Genomic DNA, 18,429 nt, shown 5'->3' with positions numbered 1-18,429 from the left:
AATTAACTACTTCCCCGGGAGCCTGTCCCCCGTTTAGAAGACCCGCCCTCGGCACCCTGGTGTGTGACAGTCCCCCACAAGCACCACCTGGGCTTCTTGGGGGTCCGGGCTGCCCTCCCTTGAGTTAATTTGCTGTCGTGGCGTCCAAGCCACAGGGCACTCTATTCCAAAGTGAGCTCCTGCTCCCCCGTGAACAGCTTCCAGGGCACACAGATGGGAGGTTTGGGGCCAGCTGGGCACAGGGTCTGAGGGTCCTCAGCTAGGGGAGGCAGGTGTGCCCGCCCTGGTCCCAGCCCAGGGCAGCTTCCCAAACACTGGATCTTAACTGCCTCGGTGAGTGCTAGCCCGACAATAACTGTGGGAGAGCAGGCCCTGAAGGTGGAGCGATGCGAGTCCCCCTGCCATGGCCAGGGGTCAAGCAGGGAGGAGCCCAGCAGGAGCCGGAACGTCGTGGAGTAGAAGTCAGTTAGACCTTAACTTCTCGCTCTGCGTCCAGCGTCCCTCCGACCTGCTCCTGCAGCAAGGCGTACGCTCGCTGCAGGGCCTGGTACTCCATGGTCAGCTGCCGGAACCTCAGCTCCGTCTCCTCTTTGGCCATGCCCTGGAGAAGCGCACGAGACACATGGCATTAGAGCCCGGGCCTCCACCTGGGGACCCCTGGGAGGGGCGCCCTGAGGCCCTGGGGCCAGGGGCCTCTCAGGCCAGTGGCCGGGGCCAGGGGCTCAGCTGGCCTCCCGCTTGCCAGCCAGGCTGCCCCATCCCGGGACCCTCCACTCCTAACCAGGCTCACCTGAGGCTGCTCTCCCCAGTGGAGTCAGGGGAGGAGAGCTGGGTGCTATGAAAGGCTTACAGCCCCGGGAGGGCGTCTCCTCCCCACTCGCCTCACATTACAGGCTCCCTCCCTGCCTCCTTCTAGACACAGCAACACCTGCTGCCCCAGGAAGAAGGAAGTGGCTGCTGCTGCCTTCTGAGGGCCGCACTGGGCCCCGAAAGATTTGCTGCTCAGAGGAGAACAAGCCACAGTTCTGGTGTGGGAGGGGGGCAGTGACCAGGAGTGACCAGCATGTGCTCTTGGCCTTGGTGCCGACCCCCATCACTGGGTGTTCAGACTGCCTCACCCCGCACCTCTCCAGCCCTTTGAGAGGGCGGGAGCTCTCTGCACCGTTCTGCAGAGGGGGCACCAGCACAATGCCAGGCATGCATTCAAAGGAAGGGGCCGCACCGGCCACCAGGCAGCCAGCAATGGGGAGTGTTTCTCACTGGGTAAAATCGGGGACTACTGGGGGGCACAGCCAATGAGGGCCACCTAGCCTACCTCTCCAGAGAGCAGCCTCCAGGGAGCAGAATGCCAACCCGGATTCACCTGCCCCCACGCCCCGCCCGCCCAGGCCCGTCCAGAAACCGCTGCAGAAGGTACCTCTTCCAGGTCATCCTCCGGGGTGCACGGGGTCTGGTCCGTCCTGTCCGTTTGATAAGAGATGGAAGAACCGTCGGATTCCAGGGAAGCCTCTTCGTCGTATCCAAAGAAGGTTTCCACGACAACCGGCTGCTGACCAAAGAGAACTGTGTTAGGCCAAACCCAGACCCTGCCAGCAGAGCTGCCCGCTCCCATGGGGCCTCTGGGCCTTCCCCTGCCCCTTCCCCAGCTGTGGGGCCAGCTGCCTGGCCGTACCCCCAGCGCACCCTGGTCTCCATCCTCAACTGCCCCCTCGGGAGTCTACTCAGGGCTGCCCCACCGCAGGCCAAGGTGGCCGCCATCATGGTCTTTCTGGAAGCAGGCGCTGGTGGAGGGTGGAGTGGGAAGTAGGCCTGGACATCTGCGGAGAGGCAGACCAACCCTCATGGAGGGGAACGAGGCCCCTCCGTGGGGGACTCTCTCTGCGGTTCCTCAGGGCAGTGACGCTCAACCGTCTGCCCCTGTGCATGATGACATGACACGGGATCAACATGAGCACTGGCCTTAACGTTTAGCGTGTGATCGCTTTTCCAGTAATTCATTTTTGCTGCATTTTAAAAAGGATCAATCCTTGACAGGATGGAACAAAAATAAACAGAAAAGCAAAGGTAGGCCCTTCACCAGCTCGTCTGAGAGGCCCTGCCCGAGGGACGCCCCACGGCTCCCCTCTAACTTCATGATGCTGGCTCCCCTCCCTGCCCGCCCCTCTGCCTGCAGCTCCCCGTCCCCACTGGCTCTGCTCACCTCCCTGCCTTCCAAAAACTTAGGTCTCCTCATCTTGCTTCAGAATACCACAAAATCCAAGCCCACCATCTTCTCTGTCACACTCAAGGTCCGTTCCTTCCTGGGCGACTCCAGGAATCTGGCACCAGGTCTCCCTGCTGGTTCCTGTGCCAGGACCTTCCAGTGAAACGCCTCCCTGGGGCCCCTGGGACCACCTACTGGCCCACAAGCTACAATTGGTGGTGCAGCCTGGCGCAGAGCAGAGGGGACCGAGGCCACCTCCTCTGACCCCTCCCCGGACATCCTGTGTCCTCAGCCTCCCTGTCTCCCCATGACCGCCCCCACCCTGAGCACAGAGGCACCCAGGTGCTGACCGCCTGCTGAGGGGAGCCCCGGCCTCTCCCAGAAATGCTGCCCCTGTACCTCCAACCCTTTTCCAGACTTCTCCACAGAAACATCCAGAAAAGGGGCAAACTTAGCAAGCACAAACGTGCTTTGTTAAACGCCGCCCTCCTGCCGGCACCCCTGGTCTGGATCATCCAGCCTCAGCCCCGTCAGCCAGCGTGGCCTCCTCTACCTCCTCCTTTGCCGTGTCTGTCATCTGCTCTGACTACACCCCTCCTGTCCGTCTCCCGGCCACACTCTCCCTAGCCCTGGCCCAGATGCCTGCAGCAGCCTCCTGGGTCTTTCTGCTAAAGCCATGAAAATGATCCTGTAGAAACCTCATCGCGCTCCTTCATGTTCCAGCTTATGGAAGCTCACCGGCCTCTGAGGCTGGAGTCACTGTGGCCAGTGCTCCAGACCTCACAAACCAATCTCCTGTCCTTGGCCCCTGAGCCCGTTTTGCTCATTGACGGCTCCTGACTCGCCAGCTTCTCGCTCCTCCCGTCTCATGAAAGCGCCTGGACAGCTGGGGGCCCAGGAGAGAGGGTGGGTCTCCTCCAGCCAGTCCACTCTGTTGGAACTGCACTGTCAGGCTTCTGGGCCTCCAGATAATCTCTAAATTTGTTGTTAGTGCTGTTGAGTCAATTCTGACTCCTAGTGACCCTGTGGATAGCAGAGCAGAACCCTGCCTGGTCTCTCTGTGCTATCCTCGCCCCTTCCAGTGCTCTATCAGACAATGCTCCTCTGCTATTCACAGGGTTTTCATGGCAAATTTTTTCAGAAGCGAGCAGCCAGGTCCTTCTTCCTGGTCCGTCTTAGTCTGGAAGCTCCAGTGAAACGTGTCCACCAGGGGTGACCCTGCTGGTATTTGAAATCCTGGAGCCATAGCTTTCAGCATCACAGTGACACACAGCCGCCACAGTATGACACTCAACAGACAGGAATCTCTAAATACCCTGAAATAATCCGGAGGAGAGAGAGGCCCCGACACCCTCTCACTCCCCCTGCAGGCCTTTCTGAGGGCCAGACGAGCCAGTATTTGTTCCTAGGGGATATCTAATAGTTTGTATGAGCACCACTGTTGATTGTTCAAAAATTAAACAACAAAATACATAAACACACATTTTGCATAAAGCAGGACACAAGTTAGGTCCTTCAGGAATTTGTCCCAAATCATCTCTAACAAAAACCATAGGTTTGTCAAAAAGGATTGTACTGCAGGGAAACTAACCCAGGTCTTCAAATTCCCTAGGGGCAGAGGTCAGCCCTGGAGGGGCACAGACCGCCGGTCCTCGGGCCGTGTGTCCCAGGCAGACCCGGGAATCCAAACTCCTCTGCAGGAGGGCCAGCATCCCACGGCTGACTACTCCTCCTCACTATTGGCATTAATTCATATCTTCTCTTGGAAATTTAAAAGAAAAATGGTTGAATTTTTAAATTTAAAGTTATCAACAGAATATTTACTTTGGGTCCTGTTTTGGTTATTTCACAATAACAATTTTCAGAAATAATAAAATTATCTTCTTTTCACTTCTAAATAGAGTGTTTCTTACTATGTGGTTTCTTTAAATACATGTTTTATGTACACACAGGTCAACATTTTCCCACCTACCTTGGGGAGTTTCGCCATTTTCTTTCTTTGTTTCCGATATCTTAAAAGCTTATCACGCTCCTGCAAAAACCAGTGGAAGAGACCTTTTAAGGAGCTGAACAGCTCTATCAGTTTAATCTTTCCTGTCCTGATCTGAAGGGACTCAGAGGAGGACTTCAAGATCGGCGTATCGCCCATATTATCATAAATACACCGAAATGCAGGGCCCTGTCCAGGGCAGTTTGCTCTGAAGGTCTGGATGGCTCATCCTTCTGCTCAGGATCAGGACAAAAGGAGGGATCACCCGTTTGGGGGGCTCTGAGCTCACGACGCTCCATCATCCTCCAGCTTCCGTCTCAGTCTGCAGCTGGGGGCCCACGCGGGGGCCAGGGGATTAGAGTGGCACGTGCACAGAAATGGGAATTGGGGAGGGACGATGGCCCAGCCTCCTGCACACTCTCTGCGCTGATGTCCACAGAAATGGCGTACACGTGCATGTGGAGACAGACCCCCATAAACACGTAAGGAGACCAACGACCCGTTCTTCTCCAGGGAGCTATGCAGCATCTTCATGACTGTGATTGTGAACCAGCCAGGCCCCGACAACCAGTCAGTATGGAGGGGGGAGGAACCCAAGTGGGGAGAGTACTCCAGAGAGGGGAGCCATCCGACCTCCGGCCTTTAATAAAGGGGTAATGAGCAGAGCCGGGCACTGCTCCTGCAGGCTTTCCCAAAGGCCAACGTTCCCTGGCACCTGTCTGATCCTAACGAATGGGTGCTCTGGGTCACCACGGCAGAGCCTCTGGGCAGGTGGCGCTGTGAGAACAGGATCCACCCTGAATACTGGCACCGCTTCTATCTGGACCAGATGGGACCATCGGCACAGGAGGGGTCCCAGGGACAATGGCACCGGAAAATGGGTGTCGATGTCAGTAGAGAGATACTGAGTGGTACTTACTAACACACTCTTCACGTAGCCGGCGGTTTCCAGGGTCTAGGAAGAGAGGACAGCACGTCGGAGAATCAGAGCACAGACCTTGCCCCACGGGAGCCCCAGAGCCCTGCCAGCTGCCCCAAACCCCTGCCGCTTCCTGACTGCAGAGAGCATTGCTCTCCCCTCACCCTGAGAGGGAGGGTCCTACCTGGCCCTAACAGTCCTTCCTCCTTCCTTAAACTGCCCCCTGAGGGCACCATGAACCTGCAGAAGCATCAAGGGGTCTTCTGTTCAGGGTCGAGGGCCTGTCACTAGCCTTTCAGAAATAATGTGCTTTTGTAATTGACCAAGATTTCTTCCTTTTCCATAAATTCTCATTATTGTGGGGATTGACAACCACCGTGTTGTTGAAGGAGGCACGAGCTCAGACCTCAGGCACAGTCAGGGAAGGCTGCATCCGCGAGACCCCAGCCCACAACCGTGGGGCAGGGGCATCTTCCCATCCAGTCTCACGTCATTTTGGAGGCGACTTCAGTCATTGAAGCAAAAGGCCAGCACTTCCGGGCCGCGTGTCACACCAGAGACAGAGAAGGACACTGCCATCGCTTCCACTGTCCCCAGGGGACAAGAATGGCCAAGGCCACTCATTCTGCAGTGCTCTGACTAGGGGGCTGGTAGGGATCCCAGAAAGAAGCAGAAGGCGCCCCAAATCAGGATGATGGGAGGAGGGTTTAATGGAGGTCTATGCAAAATCATGCTGGGGGTGAGGGGCCACAGAGATCAGGCAGTGTAGACGGCTGGAGGGGGCCCCCAGGAAGATATGTCCACATCCTAATCCCCAGAACCTGGACTGTGGCCTTATTTAGAAACTGGGTCTTTGCAGGTGCGATTAAATTAGGGATCTTGAGAAGGGATTTAAGAGAAGAGAAGAGAAGAGGGAGACACGGAGAGAAGGCCCCATGAAGACAGCCAGAGACCAGAGTCATGTGACCGACGGCCACCGGGAGCTTCCTCGTGACACAGAACGACTACTCCCCTAGCCCCTTCGGAGGGTGCACAGCCCCTCCAGCGCTTGACCCTGGATTCTGGATTTTTCCAGACCATGAGAGGAGAAGCTGCTGTGTTTGAGGGCCCCAGCTGGGGGCTCTATTACGGCGGCCCAGGAACTAATCCCAGCAGTACTGCTGCTCTTGAGACCCCCAGCCCAAAGTGACGAGGACAGGAATCAGGGCGTTTTGGGGAGTGTCACCTCAAGCATGAGCAGGGTGGAGGGACCCAGCCCAAGATGTACCCCCAGGGAGGGAGAGGACAAATGCAGGTTCCCCCTCCCCCATCTCCTGCCCATTGGCCAGACCCCCAGAGCCGGAGGGTGAGGGGCCGAGGGTGTGACCTCTGTGGGGCGGCAGAGAGCCAGGACGGGTGAGGCGCCCAGTCACCTTGGAAAGCTCGTCTATGAGGTTCTGCTGCTCCACAATTTGAAGTTTCAAGAAGTCAACTTCTCTTTCGTCTTGACTTTGATCCAGATCGTTTAAGGAACTGGGTCTCCTTATGATTCCGGCTCTTTGTCTCTGAAAAACCAGCCAGAGGACATTACAAGGGTTGGAATGAGGTGGTCGCCTGGGTGACGGGGAAGCTGGGGGTCCCCTCGCTCAGTCTGCATACGCCTGAGCAGTCACTGGTCACCCCTTGGCTGTGGAGCGAGGGGGCCTCTCTGCTCAGGCCTTGGAGCAGCACAGCTACAGAGGCCCAGGGAAAACAAGGCCTGTGTCTCGGGGGGATCCCCGCAGCAGCGGCAGGACATGCAGCCTGGAGTGCGCACATGGAGCAACTCTGCACTCCAAAGACGAGATCGGGTGAGCTGCGTGTGCCACTTCACCCTCTGCTGCCTGCCAAACTCAGAGCGTGGAAAGATGGGAACTTCTGCAGAGAAGGGCTTGAGGGTCCCCTGCCTGCCTCCCCTACATCATGCTGAATTACTCTGCCTAAACTCTTGCTCAGGGCCTCCAAGGCCCTCAGGGCCAGAAGGAATGCACACGACAAGGCTAATCCCACACACTCCGCTGCGGCCACGGCTGCAGTGGAACCTCCCCTGCCCCGGGCTCCATGACCCGTGCCTGGCCTGCTCGCTCCCTCCCCCCACGGCCAGTGTCCCTGGGGTCCACTACCTCTGCCTGAGACTCTCAGAGTTGGGCGATGGCTCATCCAGGCCCCTGGTGTTGGACAGGGCGACAGGCCTGGAGGCGGAGGGAGTGACTTGCTCAGTGACCTCCTAGCGGTTCCGCGTCCACTCTGTCACTCCCAGAGGCAGGCACCTGTGACCCTCTGCCCTCACATATGAGACCCACATCTAAGGCCTTCTCCCCCAGGGCGCAGGTCTGCGCCGGTTCCTGTCCCCACAAATGTACGTGAGATCAGAGGCTTGAGTGAAAGCCCGGCCCAGGGATGGTGTTATCAAACCTTGAGTATGAGAAGCTGGTTACGCACCAGCGTGGGCACATCCTGCTGGCCCGCCAGACCCCATCAGGCCCCTACCATTTCTATGTTCTCCTGGGTGACAAATTTTAACTTGTTTTCCATTCGACGTAAAGTGTGGGACAGGTCTTCATTTTTCCGAGTAAGGCGCTTGTTTTTATCCAGCAATGGCTTGTACTGACTTTCAGCTTCTCTTAAACGCTTTAGCTGAAAGGCAAAATTAATTACACAGTGTGAGGTTTTTAAGTGTGACAGAGAACCAACAGCTCCAAGCAGAGTCAGAAAACTGAGCAGCACAACCTTCAGCTACAGCGAAGGGCAGCCGTGTGGGGCCCAGGCTCTATCTTGCCAATGAGGGCCAAAGTAAACCCACCCGGCTCATGACCGGCCATGACCACTTTGAGCAAGTCACACACCTGCAGGACAAATCACTCGGAAATCTCAGTGGTTGTAAGGACTAACAGTGATGGCGCCACCGAAGGGCGAGGTCCTCACACATCCCAATAATGTGCAGAACTCAGGATAATTTTGCCCTATAATGTGGAGCAGAGATCAGCCAACCAGCACCTGAGGCCCACATCTGGCCCCTCATCTGGTTTTGTTAATAAAGTTTCATTGGAAACAGCCCAGAGGCCTGGACACAACGCCTGCCCTTGTCACCATCACTCCTCCTTCCTACAAGGGATTTTGGAAGTGGACGCCCCTGGCTCCCCCCACGCTGCAGCCATAAAACCATAGGACCCAGAAGATTCCCCCTTACCCCCGCTGCCTCTCTGCCACTCACCAGCTCGTTCCTTTCTTCTGACAGCAAGGCATTTCGGTCCTCAAGTTTCCGAATGATTGCACTTAACTCTGCAATTTTAAGTTGGAAGCGCCGAGCATCCTTTTCATCCAACTGCTGTTCCTAAAACAAAAATTAACTGCAAATAACTGCTCATAGACACAGACATGAAAATCTTTCAAATCCCCACACACCATGGAAACCCAAGCACTTCCGTGTTGTGATCGCCCATGATTCTGCACGGCTGGGGGGCGCGGGTGTGGACCCTCCAAAGGGAAGGCGACTGCCTCCTAAGCGGCATGATGGGGACGGAGGGAAGGAGCAGAAATGTCCAGAAGTATGCAAATGTGGAGGGTGAGGGCGTGCGAATGCAGGCACAAGTGTGGGTGACACCAAGAAAAGATGGGAACCAGCTCCCTGCTCTCCCCCGGGCCCTGCTGCCTCCTTCAGGAAGGGGTTGCCCCGTGCTGCAGGCAGAGAGGGACATCATCTTCCTAGTATTAGAACACGAACACGGGAAAAGATATTCAACCTAAAACTTTCAAAAGTTAGTTTCCCAAGAAGACTGCTCCCTCCAATTGAGTGTCTAAAAGGTCACTTTGGAACCTTCACTCAAAAATCAGTGGAAACATTTTGATCCAGTTTCAGAATCTCTCTGGAGTTAACGCAATCTATCGAGCGCCAGAGCAGGAGCTGGTTTTAATTCAGCGAAGCCATTGATAATAAGATTACAAAATGTCATTTTCTATTCTTGAAATGTCACTCTCCTAGGGCTGGCTCAGCTCAGACACGGTTGCACCCTCAAAGAAAACAAACGCGTGTCCAGGAAGGACTGAGGGACGGTTCCTCGCTCAGCAGGTGCAGGAGAGGCCAGGGAGCAGACCCAGAAGGACCCCCGTCAAGGGTCTGTGGAATTTGGAGCCCCCCTCCCGGATTTCCCAGAACCGCTCCAGAGGGCTCTGAATGAGGAGCAGCAATGAGGAAATGGATGGTGTCACAGCCGTGTGGCTCTTGGCTGATCCTGCATTGTCATGGCAGCCCGAGGAGAAGCAGAAAAGTGGCAGGTCACACGAAAAGCAGGTGGGAGGGTGACTGGTGATGTGAGCAGCAGAAATCACTGTGTGAGGTCAAAGCCAGAGATGTGGGCGAGCAGGGAGCTGGGAGCCAGCCTTGCTGGGCCGGAAGGCAAAGCCTGTGCGTGGAGATGGAGGCAGCACAGACTCATCTCCCACCAGCCCAGGGCGGGAGCCACCACCAGCAAGTACCAGGGACCCTTAGCAACCTGGGGGCCTGGCGGCTCCAGCTGGAAGCCTGAAGCCTTGGGGGTCCATGGCAGGGCGATCAAGTGAAGGCCATAGTTATGCCACGTTGGCAAGGAAGGACGTCTGTTCGCCCTCTCAGCCAAACCAGTTAAGCCGAGGGGTCCAGGGCCTGGCTGGCCGGGTTGCAGACACAGTCAGCATCCCCAGGGCAGGAGCGCTCTGCCTCTGTACTCTGGAGCTGGGCTCTGGACTCCCCGGGAGCTGCCCGCACAGGCCATGCAGCCGTGCATGATGCTGTCTGTCTGTGACTCTGGGGTGGCCGGGCGGAGCATGAGGAGGTGCTTACAGGGCTTCCCGAGTGGTCTGAGGCGTCTCCTGCACCACTTGCATAAGGAAGTTCCCGTCTGGGGCTGCCCAGGTGCCGATCAGCCTCTTTGACCTGGGACAGCTGCTCATCTAAAGCCTCTTTTTGGAGCTGCAGTCTCTGAGCATGCCCGGCTTGAACCCCTAACTCTCTCTCCAGCACGAAGACTGCTCTGTCTTTAAATTTTATCTCCTCCATCTACAAGGAGAACAGAACACAATCACACACGCAGGCAGGATACAGATCTGCAGTTACCATAGAAACAGGCAGAGGACACTTGCGCACAAACATCGGGAGGGATCCTCATGGCGGCAGCCCTGCCAGCATCTCTGGGCTTTGAGAGGGGAAGCAAAGCAAGTAGCCCTGGACCAACAGCCTGGAGCCCTGCTGCCCCAACCACAGCATGACTCCCCTGTCCGGGCTGGCCTCTGCTCTGCCGGCTCAGACCAGCTGGTGCAGCTGAAGACCCCCTCCTGGGACTCCATGCACCCCTTCTCAGCCTCCCTGGGTGCCTTGCAGGACCATCTTTTCCCATGCTGGCCTATGAAGGCTCCTGGGTGGCCTGGGGGCTGGCATGGCCTGGCAGGGTCCTGAGAGGCTACCTCCAGCTCCTGCCTCCTGCTGTGCGTTGGGCAGAGCAGGGGGACTCCCTGAGATCCCTGAACCCCATCAATGGAGGGTATGATGAGCAAGGGTCATCTTAAAACAGGTGGGCTGTGACGGCGGAGAAGTAGAAGCCTGGGGCGAAAGGCCCACAGCCTCTTTCCTGTCCGCTCCGAGGGGCACCGGGCCTGGGAAGGGCTGGACAGTGTGTGGAGCCACTACTCTCGTCCTTCTGCACCCCGCCTCTCGCCTTTCTTCGAGTGTGGATGGGAAGCAGGGGTGCTGCCCGGTTGTCTGCAGGCAGCTGAGGTTCTGGGAGGGGCCCCTGGACACGCAACTCCAGGCGGGAGGACAGGAGTGCCCAGCGTGCCTGACCCACCCAGGCCTCTGCATGCCGCCGAGCTGGCAGCTGTGAGGGATCCCTGCCCACTTTCCCTACAGCGCCCAACCTATTGACAGCTCCAAGAAGCCCTTCCCGACACAGCTGCCACCTGCCTCTGAGCATCCAGGGCCCCTCATCCGGGCTCCGGGCCGCCAGATGTGCTTCCTAGGCCAAAGGGTGGGTCGCCGCCCTTGGAGGGGAAGGCGGAACAGGCCCCACTGCTGCTTCTTCAGACAGACAGACTTGGGCGCCACGGGAGTCATTCTACACAGCGCTAGATTTACAAGAAGACTCGGTTCAAAACATATTTTCAAACAACAGGCCAGGATAGGACATCTTCCTGCTCTACGTGCTGTTTACGGTTAAAATGAGCTAATAAATCTGCCACGTCAGCTTGGAAACAAAGACACGACATGTCTAATTAGCCCGGATCATAGAATTCATGGGCAAACGTTGAACTGAACAGAATAAAAGAAATCCTTAATTGCTAAATTCCTATTTACTGCAGCACACAGAAATAGGAAAGAGGCAACACAGTCAATTAGTGAAAACAAAGAGACCAGTGGAATAAAATCATATTAATGAGCAGCTAAATTCTGTGGCCAGCATTTACACTCTCATGCACAGACACTTTAGAAACATCACTTTTCTTCCATCAGGAAACAGGAGGAGAAGTCTCCAGAGACAGATCCCACTTCAATCAGCTATTTATGCAGATGGTTTGGACCAAAAAGCAGACCTCCCTGGGAAGTCACCTGGACATGTCCGGGAATGGGGCCAAGTTCGATGACCCACGCAGACATGGAGCTTCATGATCCGCTCACAAAGGAAATGAGAGGAAAGTGGCCTGCACAGGGGGGCAGGAGCTGATTTTCTGAAGATGGGAAACCACTTTAAGATCGGGGCAAGGTCTCCGAGGGGTCCTCCTGGAGCCACAGTCTCTCACGCAGCGTCTCAGTTATGCCTGAGATGCCAAGAGTTCTCAGCCAAGGGCGCGTTCCTACATCTTCCCATTCCGTTACTTTATGCACAGAGGCCTGTTTGTGAGGGAGAGCGAGCATATGCGTGACATGGACGCCCAGCTGAGGTGGGGAACATGCTTTGTGGGACCGTGTGGGGTCCCCACCTCACACACAGGGGGCTGTTTCCACCCCTGGCACAGATTCCAATACAAGTAATGGGATGGCACCAATGTCCAGCCAGGCCAGGGAAGCTGCGACGGGCAGCGTGGGACAGAGGGGCTGCACCCCTGCATTCGTGCTGCCTTCCTGCAAGGGCAGATTACCACAGTGTCCGACAGTGAAGCTCAGAAGCTCAAGGCTCTGAACCGCTGCCCTGGCCCCCCTTTCCCTCCCAGGGGGCTGTGGGGTCCTGGGGGACAGGGCTGCAGAGAGTGCCTGGGGACAAGCTCTGTCCTCCACCCTATGTCGCCGCCCACCCCATACCCGACCCGTGCCGGCATCCGGGTGACCAGCCCTCCCAAGAGCCCAGGACAGGTGCTTTCAAAGAGGAAACTGGGGTCACCCTATGGCCACTTTCCCTCACTCAGACCACTGCAGTGGCTTCCAACTGGTCTCCCTATGTCCACTCCTGTGCCTCCTACAATCTGCCCCCTCACAACCACAGAGTCGTTGCCAAAAAGCGAGAATCAGATCTGATCACTCCCGTGGTTTAAAAATCCTGCAAGGCTTTCCAGGTACCGAGAATTAGAATCCTTACTGGAGCCTCATAGCTTCCACACCAGCTCCCACCTCAGGCCCCCCCCCCCCCCCCCCCGCGCCCCCCCCCCCCCCCCCCCTGAGCTCCCCCAGCCCCCACCCCCTCATCCCCTGAGCTCCCCCAGCCCCCACCCCCTCATTCCATGAGCTCCCTCAGGCTCTCCCTCCCCCCACCCACTTACAGAGGGTGTATGGAAACCTGACTGAAGCCCTGGGGGTGGTGAGTCCCTAGGGAAGGAGTGTGCAGGAGGATGCTGAGGCCCGGAGGATGCCTCTGCTGAGAAAAGCTGTCCTCCCCACATGACCCACCCACCTTGACTCAGCCCCAAGCACAGAGGAGCTCAGCCAGATGCACAGAGCTGAAACCTCCAGGCAGAGCCTGGGAACCTGCATGTCACCAGCACCCCAAGTTGCAAAGCACACTGACAGGATCCAACACTGCCCCACAGTGCTGAGGTCCCCCTGCAACATGTCCCATCCCAGGGCACCATCGCCTGCCCCCGTGTGGCCACTTGTAGCTGTGGCAGCTCCCACATGGGGAACCACAGCAGGGAACCATGGGGCAGAGTCACTCCTGGTCCTCACCTGTGGGACCTCCCGCACCTGGCGCAGTGCAGGTGAGCACACACCTGCTCCAGTGAGGATGGCTCCCGAGAGAGCAAATACACACGAAGAGCCTTTGCAGCATCTGGCTGTGGGGGGCTGGAATTCCCATCTGTGACCTTCAGCAAAAACCCAAGAACTGCCCTGGAGCCACAGGCCCAGGGAGGTGACAAAGCTGCCTCCACACTGGATAACATCATTTCTAAGAGAGACCCGTGCCCAGACTCTGCGAGGCTCCATCAGAGGCTGAGGACCTCCCTGGATTTCGGCCCACCTCCCTGAGGCTGTTCACTCCCGCAGCCCCGCGGGGGCAGCCCCTCACTCCCACAGCCCTCTTGTCCTGGGCCTTGACGACTCTGCTTGTTAGATTCCCCTTCAGCTAGCTGCCTGGGCAGCCGGGCGAGAAGGGATGAAATACATCACAGAGTGTTAGGAGAAAGCCCGATCTGGGTTTTGCCTGTACTTCTTTGGTTTTATAGAATTTTTAATAACAGTCTGAGCTCGTATGTCAGCAAATGGACTCTAGCGTGCAGTCGCTGCATGCACGACAAATATTCCTCCATGATCCAGTAATGACAGGACATGAATGTGCCACGAGGCTGCTCTGGGGGCCCACAGCCACATCCGCTCCCTGCCCATTGGCCAGGAACCGCCCCCCCCAGGGGCCCAGCTTCTCCACCGATGCTATACAGGACAGACACAGCTGAGAAGTCGGCTCCGGAGCCTTCGGAGGCCCATGCGCCCCTTCTGTAAGATCAAGGGGCCCCATGCAGCAGAGTCCTTTGGGGCTCTAAAACACTGGGCCTTGGCCTCACCAGGGAGGTCCTGATCCCGCAATACTTTCTGGAATCCCCACTGGGGCATTCTGATACGTGCCCAGATGCAGAAGCACCTCTGGTCCCTCAGGTCCCTCCCACTGTGACAGGGTCAATGTGGGGCATCACTGAATCCCGTACAACCTGGTTTCTCTCACCCCTAGGGGCGGCCTCACAGCCCACTCCACGCCCCAGCACTGCCCTGCTCTGTCTGGGGTGCGCCTGCTGGTCCCCACCTTCTGACCCTGTCCATCTTCCACACGGCTTCTCTTTGAGACCTCTGTGCCCCCACTGGGTGTTGCACCTCCGGCCAGCACACAGGGTTCTTGGGTCAAGACAAGGATTTAACTGTTTCTCCTGGCTCTGGGTGGCGTAGCCTGGTTGTTCTGCTGGGCTCATGGGGGACCTGAACTGGCTCCACCACTGAAGCCAACCCTTGGAGCGCCTCCTGTGTGCAGGGCACCGGGCTGGCCACGTCACTTGTGTTTTTCATTATTTCATTTAAATCGCACAAAAACAAAATATTATTTTATATATTATATAATGCTGTTGGGCTTTGGGGAAGAGTGGCTGAGGTGGGTGAGGGGAGCTGTGTCTTTGATGCCAGCTGGGGGAAGCTGTGGGCAAGGCCAGCAGAAGAAAGCGCATCCCAGCCGCCATGTGGGACCAGCCTCTCACAGAGACACCTGATGGAGGGGGCGAGCCTGGCGGTGGGTGGAATGCAAGCCCCCAGTGGACTCCCTCCCCACTGGACTTGCATGACATGCAGAGTTTTGGACTATTGGGGTGGATGTCTCAAAGGGGAAATATTGCTCTTCTTGCTAATTGTATGTCTTCAAGCCCTGAAATGATAAATAAATGAGATTCCCTAAATTGATTATGAATTCTACAGGGAAAAATTGTGGAAGACTGAAAAGAGCAAGAAAAGATTTCTGGCTCCTTTTTCTGGGAATGCTGGAGCCTCTGAGGGCTGTCCAACCCCACAGAGGTGGGCGCCTTCGTCTCTGAGGAGGCTGCACTGAGGTTGTGGAGCAGACGTCTACCTGGAGGAAACAGTCGGTAATGCAAACACGTCCTGTCCACAGACAGGAACAATTCCTGTTCGTGGCATCGCAAATGATCTTTGCCAGGTAGGGAGCATAAATCCTGTTAGATCAAATCCTCATTTGAATTGGTTGTAACTTTTTACTTGTTTCCTCCCTAACTAATGAGTTAAATAAAATTTTTGACCTGGATTTATTGTATATTGTATGAGAAGCATGATTATACCCTCTGTTAAAATGGACCCTTTCACAGTTTAGTTACAATCCCAATAAAAATTCCAGCAGTTTTTTCTTTAGGAAAAGCAACTCCGAGGTTTCTACGGAAGTCTGGAGGGCCAAGAAGAGTCAGGTTACTCTGGAAGAAGAACAAAGTGGGAAGACTTGTTCCTCTGGAAGTGGAGGCGTTACAAAGCCAGAGGGACAGATGGGGGAGGAAATTAGAAAGCTCACTCAACACATGACAGAGGTGGCACTGTGAATCGGGGGCAAGATGGTCTTTTAGTAAGGGCTGCTAGGACAATTGTGTATCCATATGGAAAAAACCTAACTGGGTCTCGACTTTACAACACGCACACAGGCATGCACACACATACGAGCACACAGTCCAGATGGGGCAAGGACTCATGCAGGAAAGACAAAACCATGAGGTTTTAAAAAGATAAATCTTCCTAACTTCACAATAAAAGGATTTCTTAAGCAAGACATGATAAGCACCAACCCTAAAGGAAAAGATGGACAAGTTAGACTATTTTAGAATTTAAAGCTTTAGATCACACAACGACACCACCAAGAATGAAAAGATAACCCACAGAACAGAGGGAGATGCTTGCATTTTTATATAAATTTTGGAATCAGCTCGCCTATGCCTGCAAAAAAGCCCGTGGGGATTCTAACGGCATTGTGCTTGCCCTCTATATTAATTTGGGGAGAATTTCCATCTTAACAATGTTGAGTTTTCCAATCCATGAACATGGGATCGCTGTTTACTTAGCTCATCTTTAGTCTCTCTCAGCCATGTTTTGCAGTTTTCGGTGTACAAGTCTTGCACATCTTTTGTTAAACTTATTCCTAAATATTTTATTCTTTTTTTATGCCATTATGAGTAGAATTTAAAATTTTATTGTGGATTGTTTGTTGTTGTTAGTATATAAAAATACAACTGATTTTTGCATGGTGATTTGTATCCTGATACCTTGCTGAAATCATTCAACAGTTCTTTTTTGGGAAATTCCTTAGGGTTTCCCACATACAAAGTCATGTCACCAGCAAAAAAGACAGTTTTAACTCTTCCTTCCAATCTGACGTCTTTAATTTCTTTGTTTTACTTTAGCATGCTGACTTGAATTCTTTGATGGGAAAAGACAAAAAAAGATAAAAGGAAAAAGTCCCCAACAGAGTGGCAGCACTTCTTCCAGTTCACCTTAAAGGAAAGACCCCGCTTAGCACACCGGGCCTCCTGTCAGGTCCCTGCCAGGACGTGAGGGGTCCCCGTTCACTCAAGGAAACCCTTCAACGTGAGCAGCAGCAGCCAGCACGAATAAGAAGCAAAAAGGGCCCCTGAAGGAATATGGACGATGAGAGGAACCCAAGAAGACTTTTTTCAAACAGCCAATTATAATTCTTATTCTCAGAGAAATGAGGTCACACCTATGCGATCACATCTATGAGTGAGAGGCGAATCCCAAAAGGATTTTATTTCAGAGAATAAACATTTTTGAGAATGAAATGTATGATAGTATAAATAAAAAATCAAACAGAAGAGTTGGAAGAGAAAATTGAGGACGTTTCTTAGAAAGGGGAACAAAAAGCCAAGGTTGGAGAGAAAAATAAGAAAATAAGAATATCAGTTCCAAAGTCCACCACCTAACTAACAGGAGTTCTGGAAGGAAGAGAGGGAGGAAAATGACAGAAACAACAGAGCAAACCTTTCTGGAGCATAGGGACACGGACTTCTGGTTAGAAAGGGCTCCTGACAGGAACAGACACTCACATTACAGGCGCTCCGCCATAAGACCTCAGGATGCTCTGAGCTCTAGGAGAAGACCCTATAACTTCTGGTGGTGGGCAGGAAGAGAAACAGGGCCAAATGCGGGATCAGGAATCAGCATGGCATCCAACTTCTTAACAGCCACCCAGGGAGTTAGAAGACAATGCAGAAATACCGTCACGTTCCTGATGGAATTAGTTTCCGACCTATAGCTCCATAGCCAGCCAGAACACCAAGTGTGAGGTTAGAGCAAGAAGCTCATCCACACGAGGTCTCACAGGACTTATTCCCCATCCTCTCTGTTCCTGGAAGCTGTTAGAGGACATGTTCCACCAAGATGAGACGTATACATCAAAACAGAGGAAGATACGGGAGGGAGGGATCTGACACCGGAGGGATAGAAGGTGTTCCCAGGATGTGGACAAAGGGAATCAGGACAAGGGCAGGCTTAGGGAGAAAACAGTGGAGGTGGAGACAGGAGGAGAGGGCGCTCCAGGAAGGACGTCTCAAAGAAAGGTACGCGGATGGATGTCTAAGGTTTTTGACAATATTGAGAGGAGATTTACCCTCCCGTTGTAAACTCGGAGTGAATTAGTGACATTCACTTAGAAAATTAAGCAAATGAAAAAATTAATTCCAAGGAAAACAAAAGTGCATGCAAGAAAGGTAATGTAATTGTGAGTCACTTGGGTCTTTCATGAATGACAGAAGTAGCAATAACAGTGCAGTAAAGATACAGACAGCAAATATCCACGTAACTCAAGATGAAGTCCCAAGGACAAGTGACAGTGACAGCCTTTCTCTATGCCCCCCTAGATCCACTGCCCACCCCCTCCCTCAGCTCTGTGCCCAGGAGGTTGGCCGTGTGCTCCTACCTCCTGACTTCTGGTTGTGTTTGGCCAACAGGAGCATGAAAAGCAGAGGTGGGAGGATGGGAGGTCTGGGTATTTGCTAGCTTTGGCTCCCTGGTTGGGCTGAGCCCACGCTCCTGTCCCATAGCCCTTGCCAGAGCTGCAGCCCTCACGCTGTCCTCTTCCCTCGGGCCATGGCTCGCCCCAGCTGCGGTCACCACCCACAGTGGGTCTCTGCCCGCACCTTTGTGAACTGCCCCTTCACTAAAGTCTCTTCTGTTACCTGTTTTGGGCGCATCATCTGCTCCTGCTGAGACCTGGCCAATGGAATTTAGGGGGTGGCCGGAGTGGGGGGCAGGGCAGAAGGCCATGGGGGAGCAGAGGAGGAGCTAAAATTGAGAAATCAAGAAGTAGATGTTTGAGCACGTTTTTGAGAATTTGGAATAAAATCCATAAGAAT

The 18,429-nt window shown here is 54.6% G+C and overlaps 1 protein-coding gene across 1 annotated transcript in view; it reads right to left on the bottom strand.

Moving 5' to 3' along the window:
* The window catches only part of JAKMIP3 (Janus kinase and microtubule interacting protein 3), a 55,219-nt gene that overhangs the window by 19,969 nt on the left and 16,821 nt on the right, over positions 1-18,429 (bottom strand). Inside the window, exons 3-10 of the mRNA XM_046654264.1 lie at positions 9,950-10,165; positions 8,345-8,464; positions 7,621-7,767; positions 6,525-6,656; positions 5,113-5,148; positions 4,176-4,235; positions 1,418-1,546; positions 473-601 (exon numbers count right to left, since the gene is read on the bottom strand). Coding sequence (XP_046510220.1) covers positions 473-601; positions 1,418-1,546; positions 4,176-4,235; positions 5,113-5,148; positions 6,525-6,656; positions 7,621-7,767; positions 8,345-8,464; positions 9,950-10,165 — 969 coding nt within the window. The remainder of the gene's footprint in view (positions 1-472; positions 602-1,417; positions 1,547-4,175; positions 4,236-5,112; positions 5,149-6,524; positions 6,657-7,620; positions 7,768-8,344; positions 8,465-9,949; positions 10,166-18,429) is intronic.

This window comes from Equus quagga, chromosome 2 (genome assembly GCF_021613505.1).
Source record: "Equus quagga isolate Etosha38 chromosome 2, UCLA_HA_Equagga_1.0, whole genome shotgun sequence".
In the NCBI taxonomy this organism is placed as follows: domain Eukaryota; kingdom Metazoa; phylum Chordata; class Mammalia; order Perissodactyla; family Equidae; genus Equus; species Equus quagga.
This window is presented reverse-complemented; position numbering and strand designations above follow the sequence as displayed.